The following is a 21,283-nucleotide window of genomic DNA, read 5'->3' as shown; positions in this document are numbered from 1 at the left end:
CACAAATTACATACATTATATATGTCTGTACGGAAGGAGGGGGGGGGGGGGGGGTGTCACCGTCTGTATTGGAAGAATACGGGGCTTTCGAGATACGGATCCACTCTGACTTTTATCGCGCGTTGACCGTAAGACTTCTGGATTACAATAACATGGAATACTTCAATTGCTATAAATTTCCTGCATTAAAATGCTATCTTTGGAAGAAAGGAATCACTACAACCATTTTATAGGAAAATGCATTTGATTACATTATGTAAGTTGGCGAGGGAAATAAATGTAGGGAGTATCTTGAAGATATCGGTAAATCTTCACGTCTTGCGTCCAATGATACGCATCTAAATGTGCCTTTTCCCTTCCATCTAATTTACACCAAGGTACTAAGCACCAATTGTGACTTGGATCCTCATCATAGGACTGTGCATAGCCCTCTACGGACCGTGTGCTAGCGCAACACCATTTGTATCAATGTCAATTTTGACCGAGGTGTATAAATATAATCGGTGGCTCCGGCACATCCCGAAAGTTCCGTATTATATAGTACTTTTCTAAAGATCCGTACAATTGGTATCGAAATGTTACTTGGAAGAATAAATAAATTGCATAAAACAAAACCACCTATAAATATTCCTAAAGAAATTTTCATTTTCTTCACGATATTATCGGAAATTTAGTGCATTTCAGGCTACTTCTATAAGCCCCTATGTAAAACAAATCGTGCTAACTTCCTACAATGTTGGATAGAAATTCAAAAGGAAAATGTAATGGCGGTTAGCTGGTACAGTATTCAGAATGATGTATCCCTAAGCCAAGTCATTTGTTATATAATAATTTGAAACTACGTGTAAAGCTCACATTAAAAAGACGATTTCAATGTTCTAAGTAGGATACATACTTACTTTAAGGTGCTCTTCCGACTTCTGAATGTTGTACATAATTTATATACATGTATACCTATAGTCTTACAAAATCTGGCTTTAAAAATTTTACATTTGCTGTTATCAATCGTAGAATCACCACATGTTTCGTTAATTTGATGTTGTCTTCTACTTTTTTGCACGTAATACGTATACACAGGTGCTCCTGTACGTGTAAATATTGTCGTAGCATTACCAGTTATAAAGGTAATATTGCAATCAACACTTGGATATATGCATGTTCAATGCAGTAGTAGGGAAAACACGCACCAACAACTATGAATAATTAATAAATATGAATTGAATGATAGGTTTATGAATATAAATTCAACGTAAAGCGAAGAACCGTCGATCACTCTACAAATCATTTTTTAACCCCCACCCCCCACCCCAAGACAGTTCTCTTACAGTCTGTAGATTGGGTTGATAAGGATTGAATACATATCATGCTATGAACTTGCATTTATATAAATATTGATAGTTTGCTTTCTTAGCGTAAGATGACAAGGACATAAAATTACAGTTCGTCTTCTACCTCCTCATTCACATACTCCCTGTACTTAACTAGGAATGTGAACATGAAATGTTTCATTATTAGATTAGTTGGTTGCATCATTTAAGGATAGTTTGATATTTGGGACATTTAATTTTACTTAACTATGAAGTTAAATAAGTAACAATAATTACGTCTAATTTTGATGTAAAATATTTTGTTAATGGAGTCAGAGTTATCTTTCTTTGAATTCCAATTTGCTTATAAGGACTCGGCATTTCCCAAACAAATTCCTATTGCCGTATAAAAACAATAAATTTACATACAAAGGAAAGCAATTTCAGTGAAGAACATTTCCTGCGTGAACTGTATGCAATCATTTTCGTCCGTGGTATGTCTAAACTTCCTAAAAATGTTTCATTTAATCTCGTCGTTTTGTCGGACATTCGGATAACACAGTAGTAGTAGAAATAAGAGACAGAATATAACTACAATAATGATTGGATATTTACAAACAAAACCTAATGTCGTTTATCTCAAGTTCACCAAAGAATGTTCTTTATCAATATTTAAAGATAACTTTTGTTTACAATCATATCTCAAAAGACCTATCAACTTAAACGGGAAAAAAATTATCACTCAATTCAGAATGTCTTCACATTCTTTGAATATTGAAAAAGGCAGACCTAGCAATGTTTTAAGGACTGCGAGGCTTTGTAGATTATGTGACTATAAAGATATAGAAGACGGGTTTAATTTTATCCTGAAATGTCCATTTTACATCGATTTGAGAAAAAAAAAAGGGGGTTTCTATTAGTCTTCAAATTCGTTAAACATCTCAGTGTCGACAATACTAAAGAACTCAATAACTTGGGAAAATTCTTAGTACAAGCTGTGAAAATACGAAGTTGAGCGTTGTAAGTCATTGTAATTACATTTATAGTATTTTTCTAATAACATGTGCATCTCATAATGTGATTATATTATATTTGTAATTTTCCTCCTATCTTCTCCTGTCCACTCACCCGTTGGACATTACCTTATTGTTAAGAGTAAAATTTCATTAATATCTATTATAGTTAAAGTTCAATCAAATTCCAGAATGTTCAGCAATGATAGATTAAATCACCTGCACATAATTGACTCTGACAGCTCACTCCCATTTTGTTATTCTAATCTGAAACTCTCTAGCTTTTGTCTCTGTATAATTATTAAGCTTGTCACCTTATCAATGTTAAAGTTAATTGGCTCACATCCTGTCCATGGGAACTTTGTAAATTTGCACTATATAGAGTATTGTAAGCAAAAAATTTAGTCAGTCTTCCAATATACTTTCAATGCTACACTCATGGAATAAATTGATGGAAATTATTAAATTGTGTTCAATTTGTGAGTGTAACACTTATAAAATTATATATATTTTGTATGTACAGGTACTAGATGTATGCCGATGAGTTGTATAACTCAAGAGCAATAAAGAATTGATATTGAATAACTTGTTTCCAAGCTATGTACGAGGGTTGTCCCAAAATTTCGTGGACAAGCGGCGTTTTTCAATTATCTAACGTCACTAAGAAATTAAACTTTTACAACATGAGGAGCCTAATTGTAAAATAAATATTTTTCCAAAAATAAAACTAAATAAAGTAGAAAGATGAAATTTTGGGTATTGGTCAACAATGGTATACTTGCTAATATATAACAGTTTTTATGAAATTAAATCGATACTTTTAAAAGTTACAAGTCCATTCCACGGAATTTCGGGACAACCTTCGTATTGGGAGAGACCTATGAGACGTGTGTACAATCAGAAGTGGCGGAAGGGTAATTCATTAAAAAGAAGTGGTGCTTGTTACTTCCCACTAATGACGTACATGTATACACAAAATCACGTGCGCACAATTACATCACATGCCACATAAACAATTAATCACATGCTTAATAATCAATTACATGTATACACAAAATGATATACAACTGCGTGACTTACATTACATACTGGAGTACAAATAGACCCTAAGTGATGAGTATGCCGCACCACTACACAATCTGATTCTCCCTCGGAGTGTGTAAACGACACGTGATCTAGCGTTATGTGGTGAGATCAGACACTTACTATAGTATAATAGTGTTAATATTTATTGACAAGTCAAGTAAAGAACATTTTATTTAGAGTTGGTATATTTACATGAATAAAAACATGAGCTAATAATACATCTTTGAAACTTACTATAACATATTTACATACTAAGCATACAAAATCAATACGCATAAAATTGATAAGATATACAATCGATTTCAAACACAAAAAAACTAATAGCATGCAATTAATTAATTGCATGTAAGTTATGTCGTATAAAGTTAAGGCATTTAAGAGAAGCATAGACATGGTACACACAACACAAACATCACGGTATTACAAAAGTTCAGGGACAAAAGCAGTCATTAGCATTATGTTACACATAGACGCACGTGTACACAGAACATAGGAAAGTGTGCACATGATTCATGCAGATGACTGGCAAAACGGATAAAAATGTTCGGAAGGTTTTGCATCGTGAGTGGAATCGAGGATGTAATACAAACTTTCACTTATCAAACAAGTTGTGTTCAACAGACCATGACAGCATTGTACAGCTGTTGAATGTTGTTATGAACTGTGCAGGATATTAAAGTCGTGTTTGATTATAACAAAATCGATTGGAATTTTACATATATAACCAATATAAAACCTATCTTATCCTCGTAGTATATACTATATGTACACACCAATGCATACTAGTAGCAGACATAAAACCAAAGCGGATGATGTTAGAATGAGACTCGTTTGACGAGAATTTCATTGCATTTTCATGAATTTGATTTAAAAATAGACACAGAGTTTCCATTCATGACAAAAACATTTTTTAGCCATCTTTTAATTTATTGGAAACCCCCACTGGGATTGTGTTTAAATAAATCATGTATAATATGCAATTAAATCAAACATCTCAAATTCCTATTGCAGATCTGGTTTCTTTGTAATCAAACATCTGCTTTGCTATTGATTCGGCTGGATTTCGTTATATATACATTCAGTGTATTTTCGTGTTAGCAGTCGGTAATTCTATAGAGAAACCAAACCTTTGAGAACAAGTAACTGTGTAAAACGTTTGTAGAAAGGTTTTGAACTGTGTCTTGATATATTTCATACAATGTGTTCAAATCAAATACATCATATGTCGTCTCGTATGTCAAGTATTGGCTGGAGTGAAGCAATCTACTGTTAAATAATAAACTCTTTATCATCCATTTATGACATGCATATGTGCATGTATTATTATGATTATATCTATACATATTATCATCATTACCGAGAAAACCAATCAATCGCTATTTCATTCATTTCCATATCAATGGAGTACCGGGTGTTATTAATGACTTGATTTTAACCAAAGGTATTAAAAACCCAACTTTGACCAATGTCTTGAAATACATATTTAAATATCGTTGATATATAATATTTTTAATTTTCAGAAATAATACGTTTCTGTAAAAATAATTTTTCATATCTACTCACTTATATGTACAGATATTTCCAAGAGCGAAAAACTTTCATTTTTTTTTTATTGTAACGGGGGGGGGGGGTGTCAATGGCCACATTTGGTTTTGATTTGCATTCCACTGTACTTTCTCATTAGGTGCACGTGAAAATGATACTTTACTGTTTTAAAGCCTATCCCCATGTGCTCTGAGCGAATATTGACATTAATGCTGTGTAGCGGTCATCCCAGTTCGATCGCCGATGGCCAGATAGCTCAGTTGGTAGAGATTCGCGGGGGGGGGGGGGGGGTGTCGAATCCCGGTCTGGTCCGTTGAATTTTCTCCCTTCCTGTTACAGCTGTTTACTTTTGTTATGTGTGACATGTCATGTGTAGAAGTGTGGGAGTGGCACCTGTATTTGTTATTGACAAATCAAAATTGTAATGTTAAACACTTTTAGAAAATTTGTTTTATTTATTACAATTACATTGTATTGTGATGTTTTAATTCCCATCAAATTATAATTATGCTGCATTTCTTGAATGTGTTAAGCGTGAGCGAATGGACTGATATTTGGTAAGTGCATTTCAGACACTGCCATGCAATGTACAGGACGCAAAAGATTATGCGATAACCGCCTTAATTTGACACCTGTAAATGTTATCGACAAATCAAAATTCGAAAGCTAAGCACGTTTGGAAGATTTTTTTTAATATAATTCAAACTACTGTAATGTTTTAATTCTCAACAAATTAATTATGCTGCATCTCATGAGCGAATGGACTGATACTTTATAAGTAAGTAACAGGACGTACACGAGAAGGTCGTTGTATCGAACTAGTGAAATATGTTCTTTTTATGTAATTAACTGCATTACAATACCCTTACATAAAAAACGAACATGTCTACAGTGTAACATGTTTACACCAATGCACTTGACGCGCAATTAAATTACAGTACTAAACGTGTTTACAGCCGTAACATAACTATTGAACGTTCAATCAATAGGTAAACACAGACACGAGTTAAATGACCTGCAAATTTATGTATTTTGACAACTAAAGAGTGAAAATGGTTCAAAAACTTGCGTATTATATTGCTAAAACACACGATTTTGTTTCCTTTTCTTCGTCAAGTATAGCGATATCGATACGATTGAAGCGCCGATGGTAGTTGCACACTTATATATGAATTATTGCAATTTTGTAAGCCAAACCTTTCCATAACTCAAATGCATCCATTACTAATGAATAATGATCACATTAATCAATAGCAGTAAAAATAAAATGAAGTATTGTTAAAATTGGTCAGTATAACTGCTAAGAAACCTCCCTACATTAATCTGACCTGTCATCCTTCTTTACCATAGAATATAGAAAAGTTGTTTTGAACGTATCCTTTGATATTATATACATCGAAAGGATTGGAAAAAGGTTCTGACAGCTTACTATGTCCTCTCCTGGGATCTAATTAATAATTACTAACCAGAAAATTAATTACGTAATAAAATCAAATAAGTGTTGTACACGTGAAAACAATAAAGTTATCATTTTCTTACACCGGAGTCTCGGAATATCATTATTTTTCGGGTTTGGAGAAAACTTAAATATTCTGACTTATTTCAGTTAGAAATCGTCAATTGATATTGTACTCTTCTCGTGAATGGCTATATTTAGTAAATGGCGAGTACAAAATATAATTAAACAGTACTTACATGTACTATAAACTGGATTTATTTTATCACTCTGTGACACGTGTAATATTGTAAAGAAAAGAAATATGTTCTTAATCACCACAACAGTTTATTATAATGCACATCAACAGTAATACTTGTACTTCACACAATGTTGAAAACAATTTGATTGGTCATTTCTAGACCACACAGCAATAAGTGGAGAGTAAATGACTTTTATATAGGCTACAGAATAGGCAAAACTGTTTTACAAAATAATATTCAATAATACTCAATAATATAATATGTTTTATGCCTCCTATGAGAAGAAACCGACCAAGCAGTGCCAAATAACCCAACACTGTATTGCAGTTTTGTCGAATATGTCATTTATTGAATCACATAAGGTAAATTGTTAAGTAAAATGTATAACAAACCATTAAGGGGGATCACCTGAATAAACACTACCTGCTGAAACATGTACATAGGTGTCAGCTAAAGTGTGATCCCTCTTTGAGACTGACTAGAAAAATACATGTAGTGAAAGTACAAACACAAGTTATAGAGTACATGCATACAATATTTACATAATAGAGTAAATCCTTGGAGGCCTACAAAAATTAAATTGCGCCACAAGCCCTCACACAGGGATTGACACCAACCAAGGAAAGAAAAAAGAAAACAAAAACAAACAAACCAAAGAAAGTAACTCTGTAGAATCACTGTACTGTGATGTTCAACTAATCACAAGAAAGTAAGATGATAAACTAGTACACAAAGGATTATTCAATCAGACTTCAATGGACTCTTTTACTCACTGTAAGGGAGAATGTAATTTATGATCAAAAGATGTGTAAACAATTTGTCATTCAAAAGACGATGTCACCAACAAATATGCAGGAGTGAAATACGAAACTGTGGCTATTTACATGTATGTGTACTTAGGAAAATATGGCAACAGGATGTAAACAAGTCACACTGATTTGGCTGATCACAGATGATATAAGCAATGGCACGTATTTAAAAAAAAAAGTCGTGTACATACATGTATAGCATTACAAAAAACACATCGAGGACTGAGAAGGATGAGAAGGTTTGTGTCTAGTGTCAAAAGTTACTGATTTCAGTGCACAAATTATGCGATTCGTGAACCGCCATTTACACCCTTGTACAAGAAATTATCATAGTAAAGTGCACTCACAACTCATTGCCGCCAAAATTCGCATTCTCACTTAGATAAACAACATTTAAGCAAACTCCCAGGTTTACACATAAGCCTGAAATTGTACTAGTAGGTCCTATAACCTTCGATATATTTTTAAACCTTTAAAACTGTAATTTAACTAGTTTTATATATGTACCATAGCTAAATAACAAACAATTTCCCGAATATACACCCGAGGTGTTCACCGATACCGTATATAATGTCCATGCATCTACTTAAGAAAAGTCATTATATTGCTGCAGTAACAAAAACACATAACTTTAATATTACTGAAACTAATGATTGTTTTGATTTATCTGCACTTATTGATTTTATCATGTTTCAAAAATAAGGTATAATCATTGACGTAGTGGTGTAAATAAAATCGCCATTTACAATGTATTTGACATGTAATGAAAGTACTAAAAGAAAGGGTAATGAATATCCCTACTCCTGAAGGCATACATAGGCTCTGCCTACTGCCTAATCCTATTATGATATACAAAATAAAACATGTTTAGATTAAATTTAAAGATTCTTTACAGTTACCAATACACGTATTTAAATGAAAATATAGGAATGTTCTGGCACATACAATGGATATGTACATGTTTCAGGATATATTAATAGATCTGTTCTAGTGATAGATACATGCATCTACCCAAATATCAAAACAATCGACAGCAATCTAACACATGCATTGATACAATATTAATATGTATATAGCATTGAAATACCCAATAACACTTTTGATGTATTATATTCAGTATAAGCATACCTGATCTGTACAATTTATGAAAATTCAAAGTCTCAAGTTGTTTTGAAAATAACAAATACCATTGGTGTTGTTAGTGACAAATTTCAAAGAATGGATAGATATTACATACATGTTACAGTTACCAATACACATGTATTTAAATGAAAATATAGGAATGTTCTGGCATATACAATGGATATGTACATATTTCAGGATAAATGTAGATAAATGGATGGTTAGATAGAACACAAAACTTGATCGATAGATAGATTGAGTGATTCAGTAAACAATGATAAAATGCTTTCTAAAGCAGCCCACTGGTCATCGAAAACAAAAGTATGCTATGATAATATATCCAGATCTGAGAACTAGGTGACGTCATCTCTGTACCTCTGTGACAAATATGGGAAAAAAAGATGTCATATCAAGCGTTACCGTTACGTAAGGACAGAAATTCAAACGTCATTAACATCATAAAAACAAATTATACATATGAAAATGTTCATAATTACCTGTTGATAGTAAAACGATCATATACCGCCTTGTAACACTCATCATCTACAAAACGAATTAGGAAAAGTTTGTACCGTGTACTTTGAATATTAAAAAGAATTAGCCGAATCATGGTTTCAATTTGAAGATCTCACATTCTATATGTTTGAAGAGTTATCAACGAATTAAAGCATAGTGCTCCATACATGTCCCCTAACGACGCCCCATTAATTGACGGATGTAATATTCGAAAGAATGTATATTTAATGTTGTTTGACTTTGAACTGTGACCTAAAACATTTGTACCAAGTCACCATGTTTACTAGTATCGAATTAATTTGATGTTTCGTTGTTCATACAGTTGACACATGTAGTTTTTACCAGGGATAACCAGTCTTGTTCAGAAGATAATTCGTAAATTCAATTCATAAACATATAGCAAATTTTAAATGTCACATAGCAAATTTGGGTTAGAGAACTAAAATCGTAAATTTGAATCGTACCGTTTGCCTAGTTTGGATGCAGTTTAAAATACGGGGAGGGGGTTAATCATGCAAATGGAGCACGAAACAACAAAACGACAAGAAATAGGGGTCATAATCTCCTAAAGATGGACCAGTGTACCAAGACTGATGTATGGCAAGCAGAGGGTTCTCAAGATATTGAATGGATAGTATATTCTTATCTCCAGTTTGACCCTTGACCTTCGACCATGTGACCTCAAAATCAATTGGGGTAAATTTCTCCTAAAGATGTACCAATGTACCAAGTTTGATGTCTATCAAGCAAATGGTTCTCTAGACATTGAGTGGTCAGTATATTCCTATGGCCAGTTTGATCCTCAACCTTTGACCATGTGACTTCAAAATCAATAGAGGTCATCTACTCCTTAGGATGTACCAGTGTACTAAGTTTGATGTCTGTCAAGCAAAGAGTTCTCAAGATATTGAGCGGACAATGTCTTCCTATGTCCAGAGTAGATTGATCTTTGAACTTTTGACCTGAAAACTGCCGCGGTGTCCGAGAGGTTAGAGCGTTCGCCCCGCATGCGGAGGGCCGGGGTTCGAACCCCGACCGCGAAAGACCTAAGTTGTTAAAACAGGTAGTGACAGTTCCAACACCAAACGCTCGGCATCAGGTGTGAATGTCACGGGTCCTCGGAGACGACCTTAACAACGGATGACCCCAGTCATAGTAGGTGTGGCACGCTAAACAACCCTCACTGCTCAATGGCCATAAGCGCCGAGCATAGGCCTAAATTTATAGCCCTTCACCTGTCTTGGTGACGTATCCATATGAGTGAAATATTATCGAGCGAGACGTTAAGCAAGATACAATCAATCAATCAATAGGGGTCCTCTTCTACTCATAACCAACGCACATATGTAATTATTCACCGACTCCGGCATTTACACGTTTTCCAGAATCAAAATATGAATGCATGCGAAGAGAAGTCGATGTAGGCTATTCCTCTCGACTTCTCTAAAGAGAATAATATGTAATATCATTACCATCAAGTGAATGGTTCTCAAGACATGTGGTCTACCGACCGACCGACCGACAGACAGGTGCAAAGCAATATGCCCCTCTTCTTTGAAGGGAGCATAATAAAGACTCATTAAGTAAATATATCAAGGGAGTCCGCGCTGAAATTTTTTTGTCACCCCTGCACGGCTATAGTTAGCATCTGCCCGTTGCACTGTGACGTTAAATGTTTTGACTGTAACAGCTGAACATCACGAATGCTGTGTATTTCATTTCTTGCCACTTAATGTGTCCCCGTCTTAATAGTGTTTTTCCAATTTCCATTCCAGACAAATTATTTAACGCAATATAATGAGTGGATTATAAGTATATAGATAAATAATCTGTTTTATCCTGTGACATACGTTTGTAAGCCTCTGTTGACAGATAATCGCTGACACAAGACCGGCAAGACTTTTGGTAAAAGTCTTGTATTCTTCCACCTACTGAGTTATATTCTGCACAGTATCCTGAAAGCAATGAAGGTATATTTAGCAAGTCATTTAGAAACTGTTTTGAACACGAATGCCCATATCAAGATGTAGAATACATGGCACTCTGACTTCATTTTATAGACCCTGACGTAAAAAACTTTTTTGATTAATCAATCCTTCCGCCACAAAATATAGTCCCTGCCAAACCCTTTCAAAATTTGAATTGACAGAAATTTTCAACTGGATAAAGTTAAGTAATAATGGTGGGGTTTTTTCTTGCATTTTTCCAGCAAATATTTTACAACATTTGCTGGAAAATATGAAAGAAAAATTCGGAAGTAAATGTCTGCAAGAAAAATAATTATCTGCACCTTGGCAATTATCTTTTAGATCTCTACTACTTAAAGAGAGGGAACTTCAGAAAAACCATAATATACGTAGAATTGTTTAAGTCAGCTCATCAACATTGTATCACTATTAGACCAAACTCGCCAGTCACATTGCAAGGTTACGTTCACAAAGTATTACCTTATCATGCAACTTGTGCACTGTTGCAAGCAACATCTAAGTCTCGGATTACTACCGACTTAGATATTGTACCTTCATTAGTAAATTCCCAGTACCCATGCGATCAGCTTATACCAGTTCAGGTGGACAATATTACAACCAGGACAGTAACTATTTCCCCAAAGGCTATACTGTGTGAAATTCAACCAGTCAGCGTTGAGGAAATTACATTTGTGAATGTCATAAGCAGTAGTAAATTTGAATCGCTTCATGTTGATGATAGTTTACCAGATGCCCAGAAACAGCAACTTACTCAACTGATTTAGAGTTATGAAGATGTGTTTTCATCATCAGACACAGATATTGGTCATACATCCATAGTACAGCACAAGATCGAGTTACCTGATCAAATTCCATTCAAACGGAGATGTAGGAAAATCCCACCAACTATATATATGGAAATTAAGAACCATCTTCAACAACTACTCGATGCTGGTCTGATCAGGAAATCCAAATCTCCCTGATCGACTAATGTAGTCCTGTGCAGGAAAAAGGATAAATCGCTTAGGATGTGTATTGACTACAGATAATTGAATAACAGGACCAAGAAAGACTCCAATGCTTTGCCTAGGACAGATGAAATTCTGGAAGCTCTGTCAAACAACCAACTTTCACAATTCTGGACATGAAAATTAATACCATCAAAATGAAGTACATGAAAAACATCAGGAGCGCACATCATTCACAGTAAGTCCACTAGGATTCTATGAATTTAAAAGAATGCCATTGGGTTATATAATACGCCCCCAACATACTAACGGCTGATGGAGGAAGCATTTGATGGGTTATATTTAAATATTTTTTACATCTACCTTGATGAAATCATTATTTTTTTCCAATAGCTTTAAAGATCATTTAGCAAGATTAGAACAGGTATTTCAGCATCTTAGACAAATCAATCTGATGTTATCTCCCAAAAAGTGTGAGTTTTGTAAAAAGAAAGTCAAATATGTTGGACATGTTGTGTCCTAAAATGGTATTGAACCTGATCCTGAAAAAAATCAGAAAGTAAATTCAGCAAATCCAGATAAAGTTCGTCAAGTTTTAGGTTTTGTCGGATACTACCGTAAATTCATTAAAGATTTCTCGAACGTAGCAAGGCTATTGACATATTTAGTTCCAGATTCGTTAAAGAAAACAAAAAGGGGTGTAAAATCAGCAACACTTCCATCACCAAGAGCAAGAAAGTTCATTCATTAAACTCAAAGATTGCCTTACTCATTTTCCTATTTTAGGTTTCTCTATTTATGATCAACCATTTGAAATCGGTACAGATGCGTCACAGAAAGGATTAGGTGTCATTATTTACCAACTTCAAGGTAACCAGAAACATGTTATTGCTTATGCAAGTAGAGGTTCGTCTAAACCTGAGAAAATTTACCCAATACATCTACTTGAATTTCTTGCACTTAGGTGGTCAATAACTGAGAAATTTTCTGATTATTTGTATGGTACAACTTTTGATGTCATTACAGACAACAATCCTTTGACATATGTATTATCTTCTGCAAAATAAGATGCCACTTGTCAGAGATGGGTAGCTTCATTAGCCACATATGACTTCAATATTTATTACCGCACTGGTAAATGTATTCATATGCTGATGGTATGTCACGATTACCTGAATTATTAGTTGTTCGTGATAGAGAACAAATATCTGTAGAATCAATCAAAAGTATTTGTAATGTGCATCATGTACGTATTCCTTTTGTTGAATGTTTCTCAATCTCTCCAAATGTTACAGATAATTTATTTCAGACAGAAATTTCAGAATTCAACATTAGAAAAGAACAATGCAGAGACGGGAACATTAGCTTTTGATTTTCAAAGCAGAAATTCCCCCTACGAAAGAAAACCTTCCAAGCAATAACATTCCTTATCATCTAGCCATGTTGAGGAATTTTGACAAATTTTATATCAGAAATGGTATTCTTTTCAGAGAAACGCAGAATGGAGATTCAAACATCAAGAAACAACAAGTAGTATTGCCTTATTCTTGCAGGAAAGCAGTTTTGAAATACTTGCACACACATATGGGACATCCTGGAAGAAAGAAAACAACGAGCATTGAACAAGATAGATTGTTTTGGTGTGGAATGACCAAAGATATTGAACATTTCATCAAGACATGCTCTAGGTGTGTTCTACGAAAATTATAGACTGGAAAAGCCCCTCTTGTTAGCATATCAACATCATAACCATTAGAACTTCTTTGCATCGATTTTTTGACTTGAGAATCCTCAAAAGGTGGTTTTCAAAATATTATTGTAGTTACAGATCACTTTACTAAATATGCTCAGGCATTTCCAACTAAACACCAGACAGCGAAAACTACAGCAGATGTTTCACTATGGTATTCCACAGAAAATACACAGCGATCAAGAAGCACAATTTCAAGGAAAGCTAATAGAGGAACTTGGCAACATCATGAACATCAAGAAATCTAGAACCACGCCATAACATCCAATGGGTAATGGACTCAGTGAGTGATTTAATAGAACTTTGTTGCAGATGTTAGGTACTTTGAATGTTGAACAAAAAGCAGATCGGAAGTCTCATATTGCTCCACTGGTCCATGCCTACAACTCTTTTAAACAGGAATCTACACAACATTCTTCTTTCTTCTTGATGTTTGGCAGGCAACCCAGATTACCAGCAGATATCGCCTTCAACATCCCAGGATCATCTTCAGAAACTTTCATCCCAAAGTTTGTTGAAACTTTGAAAACCAATTTAACTCGGGCTTATGAATTAGCAACTGAAGCAAACAGAAAAGCACAAGAAAGACAAAAACATAATTCTGATCTGAAAACTAGATCAGCAATTCTTCAACTTGGAGACAGTTTTAGTCAAATCACTGTGAAAATAGACAAACACAGAAAAACATACAAATTCGGTCGTAAAGCATAGCCAATTACAGGGTCGATGAATGTCATTCACTAAATTCGTGACAGCCAAAACTAGGTATAGGCATTTCATAGGATACATCCGCAGTGAAACAAAATATCAGATGATATACTAATATTGCCTGCTTGGTGATCAATACATAATCATGATTCTAATCTGGTGTGCTTTGTACTCTTTCGTACTGCTATATACATGTACGTACCTAATTTTATTTTTGCCTGAGGAGCACACACTTCTATGGTGGTGTTCTGCCAAGGGTTTATCAAGCAGTGGTAAGATAAAGCACCACTACAGTTATGTGGGATAGATGAACAACTTTTCCTCAGTGCCTGTTCTTCCCACCTTGATTTGGTATTAGGACATGTCGATACTCTACTCACAGTAGTCCGAGATTCTCTACAAAATTCTTCATCGTAACTCAAACAGAGTTTCTGAAACGAGAAAGTGCACTTGTATTGTTATATGACATGTGAAGCGATGCAATATTCAGTCTTTTCAATTAGTATACCTATCCATATCAATTCATTTGTATAATTTCTATTTGCATCATATAATTTTTCATTTGCATTCTATAATTGTCTATTTGCATTCTATATTTCGTATTCTTTATTGTATATAATTTTCATTTTTATTGTATAATACACCATTTGTTCTATGAAAGGCGAAGATTACGAACAGTGATCAAGGAATACAAAATAAAGAGTTTGGCAAACACGGACCCCTGGATATACCAGAAGCGGAATCAGGTGCCTAGGAGGAGTAAGCATCCTCTGTCGACCGGTTACACCCGCTGTGAGCCCTAAGTCTTAATAGGTAAACGGAGTAATCCGTAGTCAAAATCAATGTGCCAAGAATGGCCTAAGAATCGGTATGAAACACGTCAGACAGCATTTGACCCAATGATAGGTTGTATTCGCAAACTAGATGATTATAACGCCCATAGAATTTGCGAAATGCTGACTTTAAACAAGATTGTTGAAAGCCCTGTAACATCAACGTGTTTGTCAGTAGCCTGCTTCAATTCAAATACGCAGAACAGGCTCTTGCATATCGAAACAGTTGCGAGATATAAACACTATATGCAGAATCTTGCATGGATTCCTGCATCGTAGACATTGAATTATGATCTTGGATAACATCGAATCTTTTTAAATTAAATCAAGGCAAGACTAAACTAATTCTATTTTCAACGAAACAAAACTTATACTGCTCCCCAACGCTACACCTCAAGGTGGGGGGGGGGGGGGCATACTATCAAGAGGAAAACGTGTGAAAAATTTAGGCGTACTTTTTTATCAATGGAAAAATAAGTGTCATCAGTCGCCATATCATGTCACCATCAGAATTTAAAATTGGGCGGATAAGACGCTACTTAACAAATGAAGCTTGTCTAGATTTTGGAGTTGGGTAAAACATTGACCCGGCTGCAAAACACTGCTGCTCGTCCAGTTAAGAGGTCGCCAAATCGGGAACACTTATTTCCGATTCTGGCGGAACTCCATTGGATTCCCATCCATTACCGACACCAATTCAAGATTTTGACCGATACATATTGTTCCTTCCATGGATCTGCGCCGTCATACAACGCAAGTCTTTTAAATGAATACAAGCCAAGTAGACCATTATGGTCTGAATCGAAGTCGCGACTTGTGGTGCCAAAAATCAGAACACATTAATACGGACAACGCAAACTCAGCTGGGCTGCGGCACACCTCTGGAATGATCTTCCAAATAACATCAGGAAGTCAACATCTCTTGAAATTTTCAGAAAATGACTTAAAACTCATACTATTTATGAATTAGCTTTTTAGATTCTGACGTATAAACTGACTGTTTTGATTATCAAACAACACCCCCCCCCCCAAATAAAAAACACAATTAGCTATCGATCTTAATTATATTGTTTTCTTATGATGATTTTACAAATATAAGATTTTTATGTCATTCTGTCATTTAGTTTCATTTTATTGTTGCATTTCTCTTCGTACAGTTGTAAAGCGCCTTAGAGTAATTTGTTGTATAGGTTTTATTATTTTGTTTTTATCACTACTTTCTGAAAGCAGCAGTTTTCAGGGAGAGTAAATAGACGACTACATTACCAATGTTAGGCGTAGCTACATATCAATTTACGTTATACATCCGAGTATATTTGTAGGGTACCAAAATCTTCTTACCAGCTTCATCTCTTGCACTTTTCGACAAAAAATAATTAGACCCCTACTGTTTAGAAGCAAGTCTGGCAAGGTCTTGTCTCTCACATCACATGTAAACTGAAATAGAGTCCATTTATCGGCCATAATCAACCGTCAAATATGGTCTCCTGCTCCCCTGATATGAAAAATTGCGGTCATTGAATTTTGCTGTGGTAATAAACAAATTGTGTCTGTAATACTGATAGTAGGGATCTATACCATACCATACCATACCATACCACTCCTAATAAAAACACAACCGGGGAATGAAATTATTTTTCACTCAAATTTCGATTCAAAATACAATGTAGCTCTAAATCGTCGTCCACCCCATAGTTCTTTCTGATACAGTAATTTCAATATTTATTCAATTGATTCGTTTTAGAAATAATTCTAATCGATGCGTCTAACTCACAGTATTCGATTGGTTTTAGCGACCACTTTTTGGCTCATTCCCTTGTTTGTCTTGGTGGCCATGAACAACGCCATGAATGAATCGAAGTTTTGAGTAAAGATTCGTTTCATTTCTTGCGTTTTTATAATAGTGGTATAATATAGACTCGTAATATAACCCGGAGTTCCCACAAAACGACATTCAGAAAAATCGTGACGAGCGGACTCGCCAAATACAACACACCTATCATAATTATTATAATCTCATCATTAACAAAACTTTCCCGTGGGGGTCGGGGTTAGAATGGGTCTTCAGTACCCCTTGCCTGTCGCAAGAGGCGACTAAATGGGGCGGACCCTCGGATAAGACCGCAAAAACCGAACCCCCGTGTCACAGCAGGTGTGGCACGATAAAAAAAGATTCCTCCCTGTCTAATAGTCATATACGACGAGCATAGGCCTAAATGTTGCAGCCCTTCATCAACAATGGTGACATCTCCATATGAGTAATTTATTCTCAACATAGGCATTAAACAGTATGCAATGTATCATTAACAGAACCAACTTATTTTAGATGAAGAACATCTTCAGGTATTGTCATCCATGAGTTTTCTTTTAAGTCCAGAAAATCAAAGTAATGGTTATCAAATTATTACCAATCCATGGGAAATTAGTATGAGAATAAGAAATGATCTTCTTAGTCCAGCAGATGAATGGCCTTGTTTTCCACATTTCTTCATGGTGCATGCGTGACCTACAAATACAAATTCTAGACATAATTAACTGTTTGAGCTCGAGGATCTTGAAAGTCTATATAGTTATAAATGGCCGTCACGTGATCAACGAAGTCATGTGATATCATAACAAATATGATAATATATAGCCGACAGAACCTTCTATATAAATTGTTTGTACTTTTAAGTATACAAATTACAAATTTTAAACAAAACCGACCTCGCAATGCAAAGCGTATTTTTAACGCATTTCAAAGCTCCGGGAAGCCTTAACATAGCTGCGTAGAGGTTTGGCATTTTATTTTACTGAAAGGTTCGTTAACATTAAGAACTATGCCGTTTTTTAAAATCAAGTTTGTCTGTTTTTGTTACCGGTAAATCTCTATTGATATGAAAATCATATCCAAAATGCAAGACTGGACAATGCTGTGCTGGTGATGAAATTGATAAAAATAAATAAAGATAGAAAGCCGTTTTCTTTTTACCTCATTTAGCTGTATTGACCTCGGGTAGTAATTCTGTAGTTTCAGGCGAAGGGTGACCATTCAAATTTTAGTTTTCTACCCTTATCTTCCAACCGGTCGCGGTAGCTCAGTGGTAGAGCGCTCGCTTCGTAACTGGGAGGTCGTGAGTTCTAGCCCCACTCATGCCATGACCGCATTAAACCTAAGACGTTAAAATAGGTCGTAATTCCTCCTTCGCCCGCTCGTCATTTAGAAGTGAGAATCACAGGTCTCTGTGGGATATAACCTTAAAAACGGGGGTTCCTTATCACGGTAGCTATTGGTACATTAAAGAACTACAGCTCTGAGAACCATGCACAGTTTAAAATTTGATGGTACTTCATCCGCGAAAAATTCTCGAATATCTGACATGAATATTGAATTGCAAGGGACTTTACTGCATAACTCGGTGGAAAATCAATTTTTCTGTTCAGATATTACAATCTGCTTTAAACAAAAAGGATATTGGATGATAATATGGAATCATTAAATTGTATAAACAAGTCATAGAGAGGCGGACTAATTTGGTATTCAATTTGACCAGGTACAATTCTTCTCTCCATGAAATTTCTCTAAGTATACCTATATAACGGAACCATTTGGGGGGAAAATGAAAACGAAAGTACGTTCTCGGTTTTGCCGATCATTAATTAGTTCGGTACATTGATAAATCTTGTTTTGCTCAGAACCTTTGTACGTTATATTAATCACATGTGAGGCATACATTTTCATTCTATCATATTCACACGTACTATACCTTGTTTTATGATCGGCAAATTCCGCAGAGGTTCAGTTTCTGTTTTGATAGCCTGCAGCAGCAGCAGCAACTGTATCTAACGTTCGGGAAAATGGTGGGGTTATGATGCATATTTCAATTTGATTGTAGTGTCATTCCGGAAATGGGAAAGAGAGGAACTGCGCAAGTGTCAGATTTGTAAACAAGCAAGCCACTCATTAGCTGCATGTATATACATGTATATACGATTATATATATCCACCAGAAACCCAATTTTTGATAAATGCTTTTCATTGCTACTGCAATAATAGCAAAAATAAATTTTAAAAGAAATAAAAAGGTAAAAAAGGAAAAAAAATTGGGTCGAAATTTCATTGGTCCGAGGTGTCTATGTATCATGTTTTTGAGACGTAATAACGGGTAATACATGTATATATATATATATATATATATATGGCCCGCAAATTGTCTCTGTCGAACAAAAAATGGACCGTCTTTGGGCCGAAGTGTCTGACATTCATTTTCATCTGTCAGTTCCAGCGGCTGGTAATGGCACCAAACGTAACGGGCCGGGAAGGGAGACATTGAAACGGACAAGGCGCACTAAATCTCTAGTCAGATGTTTTACTATTTGAGACGTGACAAAGTGTGTGTGGAGGACATGTCAGGTTATAATGGTTCGAGGAGCAGGAGAGTAAGCACTAGTATTAGAATGACTTTAACATTAATTTCTTTGTTTAATGATAACTGCTATTTTGTTATTTTTTAGGTCATGCGAACGGGATTTTGACAATATGGCCGCCAGCTTGGTTACAATGTATTTGTGATAGATATTGCATTACAGATTTTTTTTTAAATAGTAAATCGGAGTAACAGAAAAAATATTAAGAGTACATCGAAATATTGAAATCTTTAATATATAAACATGTAGTTTACCATACAATCATAGTTTTAACTGAAAGTAAATCAAAGTATTAGTATTTGATATACTGAAAAATAAATTTTGATGTTCCTTTTATTCAGCTAATTTTTTTTGTTGGAAATTTTCTCCAAGATAAATCTTCAAGAAGATTATCACCTTATTCACAAATTACATATAATGCCAATGACGTTTTACTAAGACATGTAAAGTATCAAAGTTTTATCCACATATTACAGCAAAGTATCATGTTCTTTATATAGTTGGTCATAGTATGTACGGTTTTGCTGTATTAAGGTTTTTAACATAGTAAAAACCCTTTTTGTTGTCGGGATACTTCCATTTATCATTGCAATCGGAATCACATGCAACGATTTTACATTCTGAAGTTATCTCTCGGGTAAAATATGATAATATGATGCTTATTATGTCTACTTTGAAATAGTTCGAAAGAGGATAAACTCATGTATTTATGACACATTGTTTGAAATTACTTACCTTCTTAAGATTCTGACAATATTCCTGATTACATTATGTATATATTAAACCAGTTTTCAAATTCGTAGACCAATCATTCAAACAGCAACTATACATTCATTGTTAGTGGGCATTTTAACCGTATATACGTGTATGAAAGAGATCTACTGTTAATTTTATAGAACACATTCTCCTTTGTAATTGTTCGTTGTTTTATGAAATTGTTGGAGGAGAATGTTCTGCCATGGGTTTCTTTGTTTTAATAAAAAGTAAAAGTCACGACATTCATATTCGTCAGAGCGAAGCTGAAGACACATGTATAGAAAGTGGAAGCCACAAAATATCTCAAATCAATCCACACCATTGCCTGCGCCAGACTCAGTCATAAACACATAATTTCAAAATTATATTTTTGAAAGCATTTTTAACACGCTGAATTTCAAACAAGGGTAATTAAACGAACTATTCTAAAATATTCGGACATAGAACATTTAAGTTTGGTTCCATGTAAAAATCAGGCAAAATCGCATTTTCGTGATAAGTCCATGTTCACAAAATGATCTCAAACTTAGCATACTAACTCACCGTAATATGTTTAGCAAGTGTACAGAGTAGTTTGGGTTTATTTCGTCTTGTTCCAAAATTATGGACAGATATTTATGAACAAGAACCACGGGGGTAGGAAAGTACAAATTTACATGAAAGCTTTCTGACATAGTGCAGATTCAAGTTTGTTAAAATCATGACCTCCGGGGTTAGAATGGGGCCACAATAGGGGATCAAAGTTCGAAATAGTATTCATACAACGGAATAAATATTTGTTTAATATACAATATTTAA

General features: G+C 34.8%; 2 protein-coding genes across 2 annotated transcripts in view; both read right to left on the bottom strand.

Annotated features, from left to right (window-relative positions):
• LOC125674968 (uncharacterized) overlaps positions 1-3,476 on the bottom strand; it is a 40,844-nt gene extending 37,368 nt beyond the window's left edge. Inside the window, exon 1 of the mRNA XM_056158225.1 lies at positions 3,401-3,476. The gene's annotated coding sequence lies outside the window, so the exon portion shown is untranslated. The remainder of the gene's footprint in view (positions 1-3,400) is intronic.
• A 4,155-nt stretch (positions 3,477-7,631) lies between these two features.
• LOC125674984 (uncharacterized) lies at positions 7,632-19,199 on the bottom strand. Its single transcript, XM_048912437.2, has 6 exons — positions 19,069-19,199; positions 17,731-17,828; positions 14,692-14,920; positions 10,947-11,051; positions 9,078-9,123; positions 7,632-8,957 (listed from the first exon to the last, which is right to left on the bottom strand). The coding sequence occupies exons 2-6, from the start codon at positions 17,812-17,814 to the stop codon at positions 8,870-8,872; spliced, it is 552 nt and encodes a 183-aa protein (XP_048768394.2). The 5' UTR covers positions 17,815-17,828; positions 19,069-19,199; the 3' UTR covers positions 7,632-8,869.
• Positions 19,200-21,283: the final 2,084 nt, after the last annotated feature.

This window comes from Ostrea edulis, chromosome 3, assembly GCF_947568905.1.
Source record: "Ostrea edulis chromosome 3, xbOstEdul1.1, whole genome shotgun sequence".
NCBI lineage: Eukaryota > Metazoa > Mollusca > Bivalvia > Ostreida > Ostreidae > Ostrea > Ostrea edulis.
The sequence above is the reverse complement of the archived record's forward strand: the minus strand, read 5'-3'. Positions and strand labels throughout refer to the sequence as shown.